Source organism: Mustela putorius, unplaced genomic scaffold (genome assembly GCF_011764305.1).
Source record: "Mustela putorius furo isolate JIRA1106 unplaced genomic scaffold, ASM1176430v1.1 tig00000585_pilon_pilon_pilon, whole genome shotgun sequence".
Classification (NCBI taxonomy): Eukaryota; Metazoa; Chordata; class Mammalia; order Carnivora; family Mustelidae; genus Mustela; species Mustela putorius.
In genome coordinates, this window is record NW_025421424.1 from 5,764,659 (window position 1) to 5,784,647 (window position 19,989).

The 19,989-nt window shown below is 43.9% G+C and overlaps 1 protein-coding gene across 3 annotated transcripts in view; it reads right to left on the reverse strand.

Annotated features, from left to right (window-relative positions):
• Window positions 1-380: 380 nt before the first annotated feature.
• The window catches only part of SLC22A15 (solute carrier family 22 member 15), a 79,522-nt gene continuing 59,913 nt past the window's right edge, over window positions 381-19,989 (reverse strand). For 2 of the 3 annotated variants that reach the window (XM_004771087.3, XM_004771085.3), the window contains 4 exons: window positions 7,280-7,400; window positions 5,747-5,819; window positions 2,558-2,746; window positions 381-2,234 (listed from right to left, as the gene is read on the reverse strand). In XM_004771087.3, the coding sequence (XP_004771144.1) occupies window positions 2,145-2,234; window positions 2,558-2,746; window positions 5,747-5,819; window positions 7,280-7,400 (473 nt within the window). In that variant the 3' untranslated portion in view covers window positions 381-2,144. Of the gene's footprint in view, window positions 2,235-2,557; window positions 2,747-5,742; window positions 5,820-7,279; window positions 7,401-19,989 lie in introns of all 3 variants that reach the window. The other variant, XR_006607271.1, reaches the window with a different exon arrangement.

The window sequence follows — 19,989 nt, forward strand, 5'->3', positions numbered from 1 at the left end:
AAACTTCACCAAGATACCATCTAGAAAGAACCAGTGACCTTACTAGTGACAGCTGACTCAAGCAGCTGATAGCCTGCCTGGCCTTTTGAAGCGACATATGTATCCGCCCTCCCTTTTTCCAGTGCACAGCGGGGAAAGCAGGAGACCCAGGGATAGAACTAACGGAATCCTCGCTTATTTAGCCGGAAGCAGAGGGAATCCCGCTGCCAGCAGAGAGATGGTTTCCCAATTGGTCTTCAATTAGAACAAAGCCATAACACTGGTTGCCTCTGGGTGTTGGGCCTATGGTTTTTTTAAATTCCAGTTTCCAAATTTTCTCTAATGGGACCCATTATCTTCATAATGCAAAGAACGCTCTGATTGACCAAAGAGCACACATATGTTAGTTCATTGTTTTATTTTTAACACCCAGCCACTAAGAAGATCTTCTACGTGTCCTTTCTTCCTCTCCTGGTGGTGGGCAGGGTCTCCATCGGCCAGAGATAGACAAGCAGGATTCCACAGTTTGGGGGTGGGAGTCATATTTGCCTGGGATTTATAAAAATGATATTGCAAGTATCATTCACATCCACAGTTTTCGTGGTCAGAAACAGCAATATTTATTAGGTCCTTACTGTGCCTAGACCCCCCGTCTTCTGGACACAGCAGAGAGAAACAAACAGCAGCAGAGATGGCCCCTATGTATGAAGAGCTCAAAATAGCATCAAAGACATCAAGGACATAAAAATACTTTAACCAATACCAAGGTACAGACTGAGAGTGTAAACCAAGAGGTTAATGTGGAAGCAGCTGGGGAAGTGTCAGAGCCAGCTGGGGGGGATGCCTCCGAGACTTCCAGAAGCAGGCCCCATGACGTCTTCTCTTTACCTCCAGTGCAACTTCTTTCTCCGAGAGTTAGTAAAATGGGAAATTCTGAAGCCACAGTAAAGTTCCTGGTTGGGAAAGTGGCCTAAAGGCCTATTGCACCAACTTGTTGACTCCAGGTTAATACTCCTACTTGAGATAGCATTCAAGTTTCGAGGGAAACAGGTCCTTTCAGCATATGATTTTAGAAAACTATGTGTGACAGACTTATTTGAAAGTTGGCAGTACTTCATGAAAAAAAACCACACTTCCTATGAAATTACTTGCTTTCCACTCTGACTACAGAGGCAGGGACTGACCTGGGATTAGAAGTGTTCAAATTCTTAACGGTCGCCTAAGTGCCTCATTGCACAATGTGGAAAACAGAACGAAAACCCATGACAGATCATTTTCTTTTCTTCCTTATAAAAGCTGCCCCTTTTCAAGGGCTTGACATGTCTGTCACTCTGCGGCTGCCCTCCACCTTCATGAAGCTTCATCCCTTAGTGAGCACAGTTCTGAAGTGATTGCTGGTACTGGAATCTGAGATGGACCGGTTTCTCGAGTTGTGCCCAAGTCAGAACTGAGGAAGTGACACAGTCAAAGGGAGTGGACTGGGAGCTGCAGCCATACCTCTGGCTCTAAGAAAAATTGCTTCAGTACAGTTGGCTTTTTCAGGGGACGGTCTGTGGGGCTCAAGACACAGGGAACTCAAGCCAACCCTGAGCCCGGGGAAGCAAGGGGTGGACCCAGCTCTCATCAGTTAGGGGAAAGCTGGAGGCCTTGGGCCACACACAATGTCCTCTCTGTGCTTTTCCTCTGGCATGAAACTGGAATGTGAACACCAGTCGGCCTCGAGAGATTCCTGGCGAGGCACAAATGATAAGGGGTAGATGTCGAATATGGTATTAGGATGAAATCTTAAGGATGCTACTAAGAGGGCAGAAGGAATTTTACACGTCTGCCTTTAGGCATGATCGAGGATAAGCAACGCGATCAGACTTCCAGAAACAAATTAGCTTTCCACCCTGGCATGTGGATTGGAGCTCTCTGGCCAGAAGTCATGGTTCAGAAATGAACCTGAACTGCCGACTAATGAACAACGACTCGCTCAGTACAGTGATGTCCTCGCTCATGAAATCTCTTCTCCATCATCCTCTGTGCCTGAAAAAAGCGAGCCGCGCTGAGGATCTTCCGTGTGTGCAAGCCTGTACTCCACGACGCTCGACGCTTCCCGGGAACGCCTGCCTTCGCTAGAGGCGAGGACATCGTCTGCTTGGGACGCGGGATCCGGGGCCACTTCACTTAATCATCTGGGTTTCTTCGTCCGCATCGAAGAACTCTTCCTCTTCCTCACTCTCACTGCCTACAGTGTCGTCCTTGTCCTCAGACTGACACGGGAAAGAACCAGAATGGTCACATGACACCATGACATTTCTAAAATGAAAATGATTAACTAGCACTCAACCGACAAATGAATCTTTAGGACATCTTCTCCCCTAAGATTTTACCCTAAAGTGTTCTACGAAAGTGAATGACTCACCGGCCATCTTCACTTCTCTAAAAAACCAGCTGCTATTAACCCCACACCTTTGTTTTCCAACAGCTTTGCTTGGTTCTATTAAATGTAACCAGAACATTCTCTCCTCCCGCCCCCCCAAATTGTCATCCTCCCAAGTGATACTTGTGAATGATTAAGAAAACCACACCATACCTGTGGGGGATCCAAGGTCTGTAAGGACAACGCTTCCTCCCCCAGTCTCCGATATGAATACGCCTGAAGGTCAGAAAATGTCTCCAGCAATGGGCTGTTAAGGGTTTCTGGCAATAATAAACTCAGGAGGCCCGAAGTCAGGCCGGTGGCTCCAAAGATAATGAAGGGTAAAGACCACTGCACATATCTCTGTGGGGGCAGGGGGTAGAACAAAAACATGAAAACTCGGTATCCAGTCCCCAGCACGTGACATCAGCAGTCTGTGCCCGGGGCCTGGCCATGCTTACTATCCAGGTCATGCCTTCCCACTAGAATACACTAGAAGCCACTTCTTCCCCCATGGAGAGTTGCCCTGGAAAATCATGGAGTGGTTGCTTGGGCACGGAGACGTGGGGGTGAGTACACAGAAAGGCCTCAGAGGTATGCGGCTCAGAATGGAAGTGGGGGGTGAGTACTGCTTTCACTGCAGGCAACTCCCTTAGAACACAGGGGTCTCCACATACGCTTTGCTTGGGAGGTACCCCAAAGACGTGATCACCATAAACTTGAAAGTTCTCCACCCTCGTATCAGCCAAACCATCTCCCCACCCACCAAGCTCGCTGATTCACTAAGCACTGAGTAAGGGACAGGAGGGACTCATAGGGAGAGGTAGGGAGGGGGCTCTGGGATCAGGTTCATAGCAATCCCCAAAATGGGGAGGGGTGAGGAAACCAGAGATAAGGGAAAACACCAGATTGCCTTGCCCTAGGTGTCCCCGGAGGGGGTCTTTTTTATGGCAGTCACGTGGGATCTAACAGAGAATAACCAGACCCTTTAAAAAAAAAAAAAAAGTAAGCTGTTAAAGATGTTATCGCTGATCCTTACACAAAGGTGCTCTCAGTGGAGAAATTAAAAAGATTTAAGTTCCCTGGTTAGCGGTCAATAAAAGACCTACCCTAAAAGCTCTCAGGGGCAGCTCCCTCCTGAGAGCTTTTTTTTTCTCCTGTATCCCTGGTTAATAAAAAATATATCCCTTTCCTCTCTCCTCTGTCCACAAGATTCATTCTTCAGCTCCGCGAGACAAGGACCCCGCTCTCCCACGTCAGCAACACACCTGGGAGGACAAGGGTTAAAGGTACGAACGCCCTGAAAAGAAAAAGAAAACCCTAAAGAATCCTGGCACATCCATGCAGTTTGGAAACTACCCGAACCGGACAGGGAGATAACAGCTTTGCTTCAGAGATCCAACAGACATTCTAAGGAAAATGTACAGAGTTTCTAGAAACACAAACAGGTTCAAAGGTAACAGCACAGAAAACTGTGTGCTGCTCTCCAGCTACGGGCGGGTGGCTCTGGGGTCCTTTCTGAGCTCATTAACATTCTTGAGTTCTTATTAGGAGTTGTTTAGCTTTATCTTATTTGGGCTTCCAAATTTTGTGGATAGGACCACTATCCAGGTCATATCCTAGTTAGGATATCCTCTGCCTGATTTTTCAGAAGTAAAGAGATGATGGACAAGGCAGGGTAGGGGATGGAGGTAGCCTGGCAGAATCTCACTTCTGGATCCCACATGCACACACAGGCCCAACGCTGTGGGTGTGCTGCTGAGTCATGGGGGACACAACGCTCTCACCTCTTCTCAACTGAGCAGGAACAGAGACCCAGGGCTAGGTAGTCTAATGTTCTAGGAGAGCCAGACAGAGTCCAGAGATCTTTAGAGATAAACCCCTAATGTCCCACACACTTTACAGAATGGAACAAATCTATATTAGAGGAAGGGTCTGACCGTGTGAAATTAAGCAGGAGACATGTAAAGAGATACTCATGAAAAGGAAGTGTACTGCAAGTCAAAGATAGAAAGACAGAAAGACCAGAAAGATTGAAAGGAAGAAAGAAAGAGAACGAAAAGGTCACGGTGGGATTTCAGAGACACCCTCCTATACTAGGGAGACCAGGAAACCAAAGAGATGCTGTGAGAGAAAAAGCTAGTTTTCCCTTTGCTGCTTTTCCTGCTTCTCCGGGTGCTCAGACCTGCACCCCCACTTGACTTCACACAGGCTTATAATGCAAATCACATAGGTCCTTTTTGCAGGGGCCAAGACTTAATGATTTCTCTAGAGCAGATAACATCTCAGGAAGGACCCAGGGAGAACAACCAGGTGAAGCTATTGTATGCACATTCCAGACCACTGGAGACATTCTAGACATCTCCATGCCAAGACCCCTTGGCTCCAAGGAATAACACCGGTGCCCTTGTCTTTGTTCTAACCGGTTCCTGGATGCCTGGATGCCTGAGAGGACACGTACACCAGACCACTCCCAGGTCCCTGGACAAAGACGAGACTCCTCCAGTCACTCCGTCTGTATCTGGTCTCTCTGGATCTTCAATGAACTGTTTCACCTCCGGCCAGCTCACTTGACTGCCATGCTGCGTGAAGCCAAGGACTCTCTTGGCTGGTCCTGCAGGAACCCCCTGGTTCCTTGGACCTGGCCTGCTGGCGTGGCTAGGAGGTGGGGACAACAGCTGTCTACAAAGCACATCCAGTCACCCTTTGTTGAGTACCAGCTGGGAGGGCCACAGCAGAGACATGCGCAGGGGCTCTGTGGATTAATCCATCACAGAACCAGAACATTTCAAGACCGGAAGGATTTTCAGGGCAGCTGTTAAGTCTACCCTCTTTCTCTAGACTATGAAATTTAGAAAATGCTAAAAAGCTCTTAATAGACCCACGACTAGGCATGTTTCTCTTCTAATTTTCTTGTCTAAATGGTATGACTTTGGGCAAGTTATATAGCCTGTTTCTGCTGAATTTCTCCTCTTTAATAGAGGATAATAACTATCCCTGCCTCACATGGTTCTTGTGAAGCTTGCGACAGATGTTGAAGCGCTCGGCACAGAGCCCAGCACAGTGCAGAAGCTTCACAAATATTCACTGACTGACTTATGAATGGAGACAGGAAGGGGCATGCTGGTCTTAGCTAACTCTCCAATGAATGCAGAGAAGCAGACACTCAGAGTCTCAAGGGTGAGAGCATCCTGGGTCAGAGCCCCTGTTTCCTGAGTGATACGTAATCTAAAAGAGACAAGCTTCCCACTCGGAGCAGGCTGATCTTCAGTGGCAAATGTTTGTTACCATGTTGTAAGCAAAGGCACAAGTAATTCCAAAGCAGAGAATCCAGAAAAACAAAACCAGGAGGTACAAACCAACCAGTGAGGGGATGAAGGGAGCAATAATCCCACCAACTCGGGAGAACATAGAACAAGTTCCAAGCCCAACGTTCCTGAAAGGCATAAAAAAAGTGGAAAATCAGTAAGTTCTGGGGCGCGGGGGAATGTAAAGACCCTGTAATGGGCCATTAATAATAAATCCCAAGGTGGAAGCAGCATGGTCTCCTTTAGAGCAGTGAAACATTCTGAGATGCTGGAAATGTTCTGTAACCACACTGTCCAATATGAAAGCTGCTAGACACCTGCCGCTAAGAGCGCTGGAAATACGGCTAGTGGGAACAAGGAACTGGGTTTTTCATTTACTTCATTAAATTTAAATAGCCACACGAGCCTAGTAACTACCACACTGGACAGTGCAGTTATCACAGAGGACGGTGCAGAAATGACCATGTGAATATTTCTTGTCCAATGTTCTTAATGGGTTTTTGTGTGTGAGGTTTCCTATGAATTGATATACCCATGGAGAGCCAGAGTTTTATGATCTGAGAAGTCTGCCCATTTATTTAAATTCAACTAATTGACGATTCAAGGGTCAGGCATATGAATAGGAATTGAGCACATATTCTCAGGAAACCAGGAGCATTACCTTTGTGAGGAGTACAGCCATGCAAGTGATGGGAGGGAGCGGGAGTGAGAGTGGTTACAGGCGGGGTGGCCAGACATCACCCTTTCGCCCCAGCCTAATTGCTCTCAAAAGTGTCCCAGTTTGGACAAAATGGTCATCCTAGCATCACAGCTGGTAGCCAAAGAAAACAGGTCAGAGGAATAACTAGGAAATGACTGGCCCATCACAGACAGCCTGGGAAAAACTGGGGGGGCGGGATTTAAAATTAATAGGCAGAAAGAATCATTAAGTTTGCGGGGATGAGGGAAACATCTGGAATGATCTCTGAAAAGCCTGGGGAAGTGCTAAGCTAGGAAAGCCCTGCCTGGCCCACAAAGGCAGTTCTAAGAAGACTGAGCCACATCCCTGCCCTCCACATTTGGTTTTCAGACTTATTTTATGAGGGGAAACTTCAGACAGAGTATGTTCCCTTTGATAGGAGCGTGTCCTACTCATTAGAAACCACATTTATCAACTAGTATGGAAACCTCATCTTCACTTCTAAGTGGAATTACCTTTTTAACAATGTGTATATTTTGGGTGAAGATGTAGGTTCTGTGACAACAGGGACCAAGTCCCCTTGCCTGACAGGTGCCTGACACAGGATGGGTGACTGAATAAATCCAGTCCGCTGAAATCAAGATGGCATCCAAGCAGTCTTTGGGTGATGGGACGTGTTTAGTGTAGAGGACTTCTCTCACAATTTACATGAGGAAATTTAGCTCAAAATATAGCTACGTTTTCCTCAGCCAAGTGGGCCGAGTGCGGTCCACACAGGCAGTTTCTGGGCTTAGGTCAGCCTGCTGAACTGTTGCTGGCCCACCCTAACTATGGTCTCGGTGGAACGAGAACCATACCTCCGCTGTGGCTAGCGTCTACCGCAAAACATGCAGGGTGTGTGAGGCGCACCTGATGACCGTGGGGTACAGCTCAGAGGTGTAGATGTACACCACGTTAAAGGCCGCGCTGATCGTCAGCTTCCCGAGCAGAGACAAGGAATGGCTATTCACCACTGCAAACACACCTGTGTCTGAGGAGGACAAGGGTAAAATACCGTGAGGTCCTTCAGGGAAAAAAATGCCTTCGAGTGACACATTGACTTCTGAAGGAGCCAGAGATGCGAGTACGGATGGCGAACAGTGAGGAGGTAGTATGACAGGTTACCATTCAGGTTGAGTGAGCACACGCAACACATGCCTGCAAATATTCTCCCAGTGTCTTGCCCAACCCCCTGAAATCTTCCACAGTGGAGGTCATGGTGGGGATTAAACTTGCTTCCTCCTCAGTGACAGAGCTCTTGGAAAACTATCCTGTGGTAAAGCAAGCTTCATGGGGATAGTAAATCTTACCCAGCATGGAGGCTACTTGCCTCTCCTTCCCAACCTGGCTCACCAACCAGTGATGTGAAATGGTAGTTAGCATGACAAGCTCTAGTGCGTGCGGGGAAATAAGTCTGACGGATATAAGAGGCAGAGGGGAGGTCCAGGAAAACCACTCTCTTCAGTGTGCATTTCTTGGTATTCCATTGGAAGATAAGGAATAACCCCATTAAATGACTACCAGAGGGTATAAATCATTAATGTTCTTTAAAGAACAAGGCTCTAAATATGGAACTACTTTTAATTTTTCTTCCTGCCCAACTTCTTACTTGAATTACTAATCACTAATGATATTTCAGTTTCTGAATAGATAATTTCTTAATGTTACAGATATTTCTTAATGTTATCTCTTTACATAAAATGCAAAACTACAGGTTATAGCAGTTCATTTCCCTATCAAAAATACTATCAATTATCCTGTGGTTCTTTCCTTTATTAACATTTTTCTCCCCAGGATCTTGCAATGCAATCATTCCCTTTCAAACATACTTAACCTCTCCCTTCAATGACCCGGCAGACTCTGCTCTCAAAATAGCAATTTATTTTTCTGAGGAATAAAATCTCATTGACTGTGTTGTACTTACCCCCTTGACTAGCAGACATCTTCAATGAGTGACCAATTCTCCATTTCCCCAAATAACCTGCCCCGTAGCTCTCTACAATCTGGCTTCTGATAACACGCTCTCCTCAAAGTCTTACCCTTGAAGGTCAACAGCAAGGTCCTAATCACCAAAGTAATTGCCTCTCATTCTCCTTGACATTTCTGCCAAATAGGATATACTTGTCCCCTTCCTTGGGGCTGCTTGCATGGCCCACAGAAACCACTCCTTCCTTAAATAACTCAAAAGCAATATTCTTTCCTTCCTTTGACCTCCACTGACCCATTCAACTGGCATGCTTCAGACACACTCCTGGAGCTGCTTCCTTCTCTATCTTGTCTGCATCGAGTTACTTCAGGCTAAGGCTGGTATCCGGCTCGCGTCTGTGCCTCTCGCACCGTCTCCCATAGGACAATACTCTGCGGTGCTTGCTAAATATTTGCTGAACAAATTAGTAGAAGGACTACAATAGGGATTAATTTAGTGCAAAGAACCTGTGTTCATGCTCTCTCAACTTCTAAGGAGGGAGGCATTTAAATACTCCATCCTAAAATATGCTTCCCCTTCCTTGCCTGACTATGAAATAAATCTTCATCTACTTTAAAGATGGTGCCCTGAGCACAGCGGCCCAGGCACTGCCAAACCCGACCATCTGGGGCTTTCTCCTCTTCTGCCAGGCAATTTGGAAGAAGATGCTAGCTCTTTTAAGTACTGAATATATTATTTGAAGCCACGAGTGCTTCTGGAAAAAGAACGCTGCCTTTTGGCATTTACCACAAGATTCATGTCTGCGCTAGAGATCTAACAATCTCCTCCATTAAACCAATAATAAGGGCAATTCTTCAGTTATTTTCCAGAAAACTTAGTGTGTCGTGAAAAGGTATTCGGTAGCCTTGGCGCAAACAGCAATCTGCACATTTGCTTTACTGCAGATGAACTCTGGGACCGTTTTCAACCCGTACGGGATGGCATCTTTCAGAACTGTAGAGCGACGCTCTGTAACATCTTTAACAACAGGGTAGGAGATTGCTGTCCTGAAAATTGAATTCAAATGGCACACCACGGAAGGCTTTTAGCCAAACGCCCACAGACACCAAAGCTGCAAGAAGCCTTTCCCGTGAGACTCAGGACACTTCCGGCTGGAAGCCATCTGGGGAGCGAGGCTCCAGCTCCGTCCCCACAGAGCTCTCCATCAGCATCTGCTCGTAACTTCTCCTGCATTTCTGACACTGAAGTCCAGTCACCACCCGAACCTCAGGGAATTCACCTTATCCCCAGGTGGCCCGTGTCAATTTCAGTAGCTCTGTTTATTAGAAAATTATTTCTTATTCTTTCTGAGGCAGCTGTTGGGCAGTTGGTCAATCCTGAGTCAATGTTCAGAAGTGCTTGGCAGCCCCTGGGCTGGTTCCTTGGACATCTGACTTTGGTTCTTTATCTGAATATAAAATCAGATTATTACTGGCTACTACCAGCAAAAGTACAAAGTGTTTAAAAAAAGGAAAACTAGGGGTGCCTGGGTGGCTCAGGCGGCTAAGCATCTGCCTTCAGGTCGGGTTATGATTCCCTGGGATCAAGCCCCGTTTCAGGCTCTCTGCTCAGTGGGGAGCCTGCTTCTCCCTCTGCCTCCCCCTCTGTGTGCCCTCTCCCTATCACCTTGTGCTCTCTCTCCAGCTGCCAGCTGCTCTGCCTACTTGTGTTCTCTGTCAAATAAATAAATCTTAAAAAAAAAAAAAAGGAAACTAAACTCAATTATCTTTGAGGGGGAAAAAAGAGAATTCTCAGAACACTTGTATCTTGTATCCTTCAAAGCACTGAATTCAAGAGGTTGTAAGTTTATTCCAGTGATGAAGCTATAAGGACTATCTAGCTATCTAGAAGTTTCCTCAGAGTCTATCTGAGGTTGCCAGAACAAAAATTCTCAGCATGTTATAGTCACATTTCATTGATCCCAAATAGTAAAAATTCAACTTAATCATCTACTTCATTCATTGGATGATTATGAAATATTTTTGATTGCTCATGCATATGTTAAAAATCTTTAAGACAGCAGTATGCCCTCTGTTATGATACACACACAGGTGGGCAAAAGAACCTAGAATTCATTTACTCCCCTCCCCCCTCTTAAAGAAAAATACCATATATGCGTAAAGTTCTGTCACCATAGTTTCACCATTTCTAAAATTTCACATGAATGATATCCTTCAGTTTGTAGACTTTTGCGTCTGGCTTCTTTTCGTTAGCATGAATGGTTCTGAAATTTATCCATGTTGTTGTGTGTAATCAGTAGGTCACAGTTCAGTCCTTTTTGTCGTTGTTCAGCAATATTTCATTGTAGGAATAGGTCACAATTTGTTTATCCGTTCCTCAGCTGATGGGTATTTGGGTTCCTTCCAGTTTGGGACCATTATTAATAAAGCTACTATGAACATCTGCATCAAAGTCTTTGTGTGCATCTGTGCTCCTGCCTCCCTTGGGTAAAGGTGAGTCATATGGCACATGTACGTCTCCCTTTTAAATAAGCTGCTAATGTTTTTCGAAGGGTCTGTTCCAGTTTACACTTCTATCAGTGGGATATAAGAGTTCCAATTCTTCCTTATCATTGCCAGTGATGGTATGGTTGGTCTTTTAGATTTATTTTTTTAAGACTTTATTTATTTGAGAGAAAGAAAGAGAGCCAGGAGCAGGGAGAAAGGACAGAGGGAGAAGCACACTTCCCGCTGAGCAGGGAGCTCAACCTGGGACTGGATCCCAGGACCCTGGGATCATGACCTGCACCAAAAGCAGATGCTTAACTGACTGAGCCAAGCAGGCACCCTAATTTTAGTCATTCTAATAGGTGCGGAGTGGTAGATCTCCATTGTGGTTTTGATTTCCATCTCCGTAATGTTAAATAATTGAACATCTTTTCCCATGCTTATTGACCATTTTCTTATCCCTCTGGAGAAGTGTCTGTTCAAATCTTCTGTCCATGTTTTGTTTGTTTGTTTGTTTGTTTCTCATTATTAAGCTGCAAGAGTCCATTCTGTATTCTGGGTACAAGTTCTTTATCAGGTATATATTTTGCAATTACTTTTCTCAGTCTGCACCTTGCTTTTCTTTAGTTATGTCTTTCAAAAAGCACAAATTTTTCATTTTGAAGTCTAAGTAATGAATTTTTTTTTTTGCTTTGTGCTTTGTATGTCCTATATAAGAAATCTTTGCCTAAACCAAAGTCACTAAGATTTTTCTCCTACATTCTCTTATGGAACTTCTGTAGTTTTAGGCTTTACGTCGGAGTCTCACAAGGAGTTAATAACTGCGTATGAAGTGACAGGCAAGTTGAAGTTAAACTGCTTGCACACAGACATCCAATTATTCCAGCACCAGCTGCTGGAAAGATTATCTTTTCCTCATTGACTTGATTTGTCTTCTTTGCTAAAAATCAGTTGACTGTGTGCATTTTTCTCTATGTATGTTATAATTGGATAAAGCATTTTTAAAAGGTGATCAAAATTCCAGCCCCCCTCAAAAAATAAAATAAAAATCAACCGACCACATGCGTGGGTTTATTTCATACTAAATTCTATCCTATTATTTATACGTCCATTCCTACCTGACAATATCATACTATCATGATTAATGTAACTTTGTAGTAAGTTCTAAAATCAGGTAGGATAAGTCCTTCAACTTTATTTTTCTTGATAAAAGTTATTTTGGGATATTCTAGGTGCTTTACATCTCTATAAAAATTTTGATATTAAGTTGTCAATATCTGTCCACAAAAAAAAGGTCTGTTGGAAATTTTATTGGGTTTGACTGTGCTGAAGATAGACTGATCTGGGGTGAACTGATGACTTAAAGAAGATCTTCCAACCCTGAATGGTAATCTCTTCATTTATTTTATTATTAATACCACCAATTCATTTATTTAGTCTCTTCTTTGATTTTCTCTCATCAGTTTTGCATTTTATAGCTTTGCATAGGTCTTAAACATTATTTTGTAAAATTTATCTAAATATATCACATTTTTATTTTATTAAAAATGGTATTTTTTCAATTTTAAATTGTTGCTAATATATAGAAGTAAAATTGTGTCACAGGACTCTGTGAAACTCATTTATTAATTTTAGATTTTTTTTTGTATATTCTCTAGGATTTTCTGTGGACACTCTCAAGTAGTCTTGTGAATAAAGACAGTTTTACTTCTTCCTTTCCAATTTGGATCCCTTTAATTTCTTTGTATTACCTTACTGTATTCACTAGTAATTCCAGTACCCTGTTCCACAGAAGTGATAACAATGGACATCCTTGCCTTTGTCCTGATCTTCGAGAGCAAGTATTTGCTTTCTAACCATGAAATGATGTTAGCTGTAGGTTCCCCGTTGATACCCTTTATCAACTACTACTAGTTGCTGCTGGTTTCTGTAATGAACGGATGTTCAATTCTCATAAGTGCTTTTTTGACTAGTTTTGAAATGATCTCTTTTTTTTCCTTCTGCCTTTTTTTTTTTTTTTTTAAGATTTTATTTATTTATTTGACAGGCAGAGATCACAAGTAGGCTGAGAGGCAGGCAGAGAGAGTGACAGGGAAGCAGGCTCCCTGCTGAGCAGAGAGCCCGATACGGGACTCGATCCCAGGACCCTGGGATCATGACCTAAGCCGAAGGCAGAGGCTTTAACCCACTGAGCCAGCCAGGCACCCCTCCTTCTGCCTTTTTAAAATGGTGAATAACACTGCTTAGCTTTTGAATGTCAAATCAGCCCTGCATTGGGAGCATATCTCTTGCTTGGTCATGATGTATCGCCCGTGCTGTGCACTGCTGGATTCAATTTGCTAATATTTAGTTCAGGATTGCATCTATACGGGTCTGTGGTTTTCTTGTAAATTCTTTGTTTGTTTTTCGTATCAGGGTAATTGCTGGCCTCACAAATGAGGCTGGGGGAGTATTCCTTCCTCTTGTATTTTCTGGAAGAACATATAGAATGGCTGTTACCTTTTCCTTAAGTGTTTCAGAGAATTTACCAGCGAAGCCATCTGGGCCAGGAATTCTCTTGTAGGAATGTTTGTCCCGGCAGATTCAGTTTCTTGAATAGAGAGGTCTATTCAGCTTATCTGGGTTTTTTAGTATACTTTGGCAGCTTGTGTCTTTCAAGGAATTGACCCATTTTGCCTAAGTTGAATTTACTGGCATAAAAATGTTCAGTGTTCCCTTACAAATGCCGACAGGTTCTATAGGTTCCCCTCTTTCATTCCTGATATTGGTAATGTATGTCTTCTCTCTTTTTCTTATATTAGTTTGGCAAGAGGTTTATTGATTTTATTGATCTCAACAACCAGCTTTTGGTTTCATTGGTTTTTTCCCTAGTATTTTCCTATTTTTATTTTACTGATTTTTTGCTCTTATTATTTGCTTTCTTATGTGGCTTTGTGCTTAATTTGTCATTTTTTTTTTTAAAGTTTGTCTTCTATTTTCTTAGGAAAGAAGTTTGATCATTCATTTGAAAACACCTTTATTCTGATATATTTCTAATTAAATTTTCTCTAAGCACTACTTTATTGCATCCCACAAACTGAGATAGGTTATGCTTTAATTACTGTTTAATTAAAAACGTTTCCAGGAGGGCGGCAACCTGGTGGCTCAGTTGGTTAGGCAACTGCATTTGGCTCAGGTCATGATCCTGGAGTCCTGGGATCGAGTCCTGCATCGGACTCCCAGCTTGGTGGGGAGTCTGCTTCTCCCTCTGACCCTCCCCTCTCTCATGCTTTCTCTTTCTCAAATAAATAAACAAGTAAAATCTAAAAAAAAAAAAAAAAGCAACCCCCCCCCCAAAACAACAACAACAAAAAAAACCCACCAAAAACTATTAAAAATGTTTCCAGGGCACTGGGTGGCTCAGTCTGTTAAGTATCTGCCCTCAGCTCATAATCCCACGGGCTTAGGGCTGAAACCCCCATGGGGCTTCCTGTTCAGCAAGAAACAGCCGTTTCTTCCTCTCCATCTGCTACTCCCCCTGCTTGTGCTCTCTCTCTGTCAAATACATAAATAAAATCTTTTAAAAATATGTGTATACTTTCTAATTTCCTTTCTTCTTTGACCCATGGGTTTTTAGAAGAGCGGTTTTTAAAATCCAAATATGTGAGGTTTTCCCTGATATTTTTCAGTTACTGATTTCTAGCTTAATTCCACTCTCATAAAACAACTATTTTTGGAAGATTTCAATCCTCTTCAATTTATTGAAACTTGTTTTATGGCCCAAACGTGGTCATTCTTGGTGAGTATTTCATGTGTGCCCCAGAGGGAATGCATATTCTGCTGTGTCAGGGGAGAGCGTCTGTAAAATGGCAGTTAGGTTATGTTCAAACTCCATATCTGTAGTTACTTGCAGTCTGATTTTTCTATGAATCGTTGAGGGATCCTGAAATATCCAACTCTAAGTTGGATTTGTCTATTTACTTTTTCAGTTCTATCCAATTTTCATGTATTTTGAATCTGTCACTAGATGCTACACAATCAGTGCATTACATCCTCTTGATGAACAGACTTTCTTGTTAGGTGTTTCTAGCTTTCATCAAACACGGAAAGGATCTGACCATCTTTCCTGCAAATAATTTTTTCTTTACTTCCTCCTTCTTTGATTCCAATTACAAATACATTAGGCTTAGTGTTGTCCTACAACTCATTGATGCTTTGCTAACTTTTCACTCAATTCTTTGTTTCTGCTTCATTTTGAATACGTTCTTTCCTTTCTTAAAGACTTTATTTATTCATTTGAGAGAGAGAGAGAGAGTACAAGCAAAGGGAGTGGCAGAGGCAGAGGGAGAGTGGACTCTCCGCTGGGCTGGAAGCCAGATGTGGGGCTCCAGATCCCAGGACTGGAAGATCATGAGCTGAGCTGAAGGCAGGGGCTTCTTCTGAGACACCCAGGTGCCCCTTGCATACTTCCTTTTGTTATGGCTTTCACTGATCTTCTGTAACTAATCTCATCCACTGCATTGTTTTTCATGCAACCGATGCTTCATCTCTAGATATCACACATGTGTCTTTTATAGCCTCTGTTACTCAAGATGATCATGCTTTCCTCTATCTTCTTAAACATGGAATATATTGATAATAGCCGTTTATTAAAATTCTTATCTCCTTCTTCTATCGTCTGGGTCATTTCTGGTTTTGTTTCTATTGCCATGTCTCCTGATCATAAGTGGTATTTTCCTGCCTGGTAATACTGGCAGGATGCCATACACTGTGGATGTTACATTGCTAGGTCCTGGATTTTATCATATTTCTTTAAATACTGTCGCTCCTTACTCTGGGATGCAGTTAAGTTACTTGGGATCACTTTATCCTTCTGAGCTTTTTAAAGTACTTTGAGCGCAAGCAGAGAACAGCCTTTGGTGTGGGACTTCTTTGACCCAGGAGGTCTACCCAGAGCAGCAAACCTGGTTGAAAAGAACGCAATGTAGGCATGGCCTTGGGTTCCATGATTTGTCCTGAATGCTGCTTCCTGGCGGTCCTCTCGGGCCTCAATAGCCTCAGTAGCTTCCTCAAATGCATGCACAGATCAGTAAGCAGCCAGAAGACTCGGAGGCCCCTTCTGCAGATCTCTGGAGTTCTTCCTCTGAGTATCTTATTCCTCTCCAGTATATTTCCTAGCAAATTCTAGAAATCTTGGCCTCTCCAAGTTTTAATATTACTATCTTCTGAATTTAGGATAGCAACAGGATTTGCTGGGCTCCCCGTCCCTGCACCGTGATTCCGAGATGCTAAGTGAGGTCACAGGGAGCACGTGGTTTCCTTCCACTTGGGGATCACTGTCTGTCCTGGGCAGCCTATTGTCCAGTGTATGAAAATCAGTATTTTCTCTGGTTTTATACTTGTTTAAGGCAGGAGGCTAGCTGGTCTCCATTATGATCGTGGTCTGAAATTAAAGTCCCCACGGATTTTGTGGTCAATTCTCATACGGTATCTCCTGACTTTTATTGTTGTTGTTGTTTTTCTCTAATCATTCATTTTCTTCACCAGATTGTAAGCTCTTTGAGTCCAGGGACTAGGTCTTGTTTATGAATAGGGTCCTTCCTACAGGAGCACCAGAGAAGTCAAGTGACTAAAGAATGGGCAGACCAAGGTTGATAAAAGAAATGAGATATAAAGGTGCTCGGAGTAGAGTCTGAGGATACTCTTTCCACTGTGAAACTCGCTGATCTGGTCATGTGCTGTGACTCCCCCGTAGTCAGTCTCTGGCAGGATTGCTGCTGCCATGAACCTCCTTGCCAACGAGAGCCCAGCATCACTCTGACAACCCAAGTCCTTGAACCCTGGCCAATTCCCAACAGACCTCTCTACTGAAGAGTTAAGAAGTGGCTCTAATTAGGCAGCATTAATTTTCTAAGACAACAGCCTCACCATGTGCAGTGAATACTTTGGCTATAAAACTCTAAGAAGGCAAAAACAGCATTCCCCAAACAGCACAGATCGTAAAGTCAGACAGACCTGAAATCTGAATCCTCAGTGTGCTGCCTCCTTGCTGTGCCAACATAGACAAGTTGCTTGACCTACGTGAACTTTAGTTTTCTCATCAAATGCGGGTAATATGTAGTATCTTCTGTATATGAAGAGAACCCAGAATATAGTCAACTCTTCAGAAACGATAGTATTGGAGGTTTAATCAGGATCCTTTAAGCAAGGATAGAAATCAAAATGAATGATGAGAAATCTGTACAAAAATATTAGTGGCCACCTGGTCATACTACTCCCAGGGAGAACATTCACTTGGAGGCCAACCAATGTGCGAATATGCACCGGGCAAGACAATTTGCCTAATAATTATAAACCACAGCCTGTGGAATGCCAGGTCTCTTCTAGAGGTGTACCTGTATGTCTGTCTGCGCCTCAGACACAGAGAACCACAATCAAACACAGGTGCCAAAAAAAAGCTGGCAGGGACTGGGACACCTATGTTGGCAGAAAGAGAGTGAAGGTGTGTTTGGTGGGGAAAAGTGAGGGAAAACAGGTACAAAAAGCACTGAGAAGATGGTGCTAGTAGGATTTTTCAAACTATTAGTTCTCTTTCTTAATATATATTTATCAGAACTTTTGTAAGAAGTAGCTTAAGGCTCAGAACTTTGAACACACTGAGATTTAAAAGAGATCCACTGACATGCTTTAAGGAGTAAATATGAAAGCTTCAAAGAAAGTTTAAGGAACAAATTTTTCAGCTCAAAGAAGAGAAGATTCAGGAATAGCTGACTCTCAGAAAATATAGGAAGGATTATGCAAAAAAAGGGGGGGGATGGTGATGCTCATCTCTCTGTCTCCAGTGACGAAGCTCAGTTGTAGCGGAAGAAGCCCGTTCTCATGGCTATTAAAAATAGAAACAATTTTATAAGGATATAGTGAGATTTCTTTTCCTGGAAATCTTTAAAAATAGACTTGACATCCACTTTTCTAAGTATAACAGAGGTACATCCCCCTGAAGTACTCCTCACTCCATGTCCACCTGGGAGGCACCATCAACAAAGGGCTCACTTGAGCTTCTCTCTTAAAACCAATCACACGTAGGGACGCCTGGGTGGCACAGTGGGTTAAAGCCTCTGCCTTCGGCTCAGGTCATGGTCTCAGGGTCCTGGATTGAGCCCCACATCGGGCTCTCTGCTCAACAGGGAGCCTGCTTCACTCTCTCTCTCTGCCTGCCTCTCTGCCTACTTGTGGTCTCTGTCTGTCATATAAATAAATAAAATCTTAAAACAAACAAACAAACAAACAAACAAAAATACCCAACCAACCACACGTGAGCAGAGTGAGGCCAGGACTGGCTGAGACCACACACCTGCTTCCACTGTGGGCTTTTGCAGAAAGCACCATGTGCAGAGTGTTGGGCGGTGGGCTGATTCCCCGCAGTGCACAGCTATGTGGGAGGGGGAGAGACATGAACTGGCCCTGCTTGCAGAGGGTGACAGGTTCTAGGGGTGCTTATGGCAACAAGGAGAAAGTTTTGTCTACAAGGCGAAAACTAGAACTGGCCTAGGCCAGATAAAAACAACGGATTTCCAGGTTGTTTGTGAAAAACAAAATCTGAATCTAAAGCTATGATGATCTTGGGATGCCTGGGTTGAGCATCTGCCTTTGGCTCAGGTCATGATCCCAGGGTCGTGGAGGGCTCTCTGCTCAGTGGGGAGTCTGCTTCTCCTTCTCCCTCTGCCCCCCACTCGTGCTTTCTCTCTCTCTCTCTCTCACACACACATACACACACACACTCCTGTACCAAATAAATAAATAGATGTATTTAAAAAATAAAGCTATGATGATTTGAAGCCCACTGTGTTCTGTCAGACAAAGAGAACCAGGCCCTTGCTTCTGTAAGCCCACACCAAGGCAAGAGCGGAGGACTCTCCCTTTTCTGGCATTAGCAGATGTAACAATTTCTTTAGAGAGTCACAAACGGGCAAACTTATATCCTCTAGTTTGTGTGATTCCATGAACATCACACACCATACGGGTCACATCCTTGGTAGTGAACAAGCCTCCCTCTGGGATCAAGGCATAGAACTTGAGTTGGCGACCAGCAGCATAGTGTACCGGGAGCTACAGAACCAGAACACATAGCCTTGGGGTCTTTGGTGAGAAGCAATGACAAAGGAGAGTTTCCTATGTGATATGATGGTTGGGATGTAAATTCTCCACTATGGTCCGAGCAGCTGTCAAACCTTCCATGAAAACACCTCACCGTGATTCCCACCTGAAGTAAAAGCTCCGGGATGGAGACTTCTTAAGATCCCTAAGCCTCCCACACAGGGCCGCAGCAGCAACGTGTTCGTTATGACCCACTCCACACTGTTGGAAATCACTGGCCAACTCAGGTTTTGACAAGACAGCTAGTATGTGTCAGGTGTGCTAGTGCAAAAAAGGGGGGGGGGAAGGCTGAGGAGTGCCTGGGTGCCTCAGTGGGTTAAGCCTCTGCCTTCAGCTCAGGTCATGATCTCAGGGTCCTGGGATCAAGCCCCACATAAGGCTCTCTGCTCAGCAGGGAGCCTGCTTCCCCCTTTCTCTCTGCCTGCCTCTCTGCCTACTTGTGATCTCTCTCTGTCAAATAAATAAATAAAATTTAAAAAAAAAAAAGGCTGAGAACCATCCTTCTCTAACATAATTTCTACAGAGGGACAGAAGTCAAGTTAGGTAAGAATGCACAGCAAAGCTACAAATATTATAAAAATACCAAAGTTTCCTAAGGATGTTTTGTTCACAGTTTAAAAAAGACTGGGAACATGTCTATTGTCACCAACAGAGAACAGCACTCTTACTGTTGCTGCTGTTATGATCGGGGGGTTCCAGGGGTATAGCTGGATATGCCCAGGGTGCCAAAGCTGTCTCTGAGAACCAGGGACTCTGACCTCTGATCTATGATTGGCCAGAATGGAGTGTGCAAATCTGCAGCCCTGGACGGAGCTTCTCCCTCTGCAGAGCTAAATGGTCCTCCCCATCATCAAATAAACAACTCTAGCATCACCAGTGCTGCAGCCCAGACACCCCAGATGGTAGCTTAATCGCCTGAAAGAATTAATAGTGCACCTCTAAGCACATTATTCACCCAGAGAATAGTTCAGGCAATGGGAAGAATCTGGCCTATTATAGCCCACACAATCGCTAAATAATATGCAATCACAGAA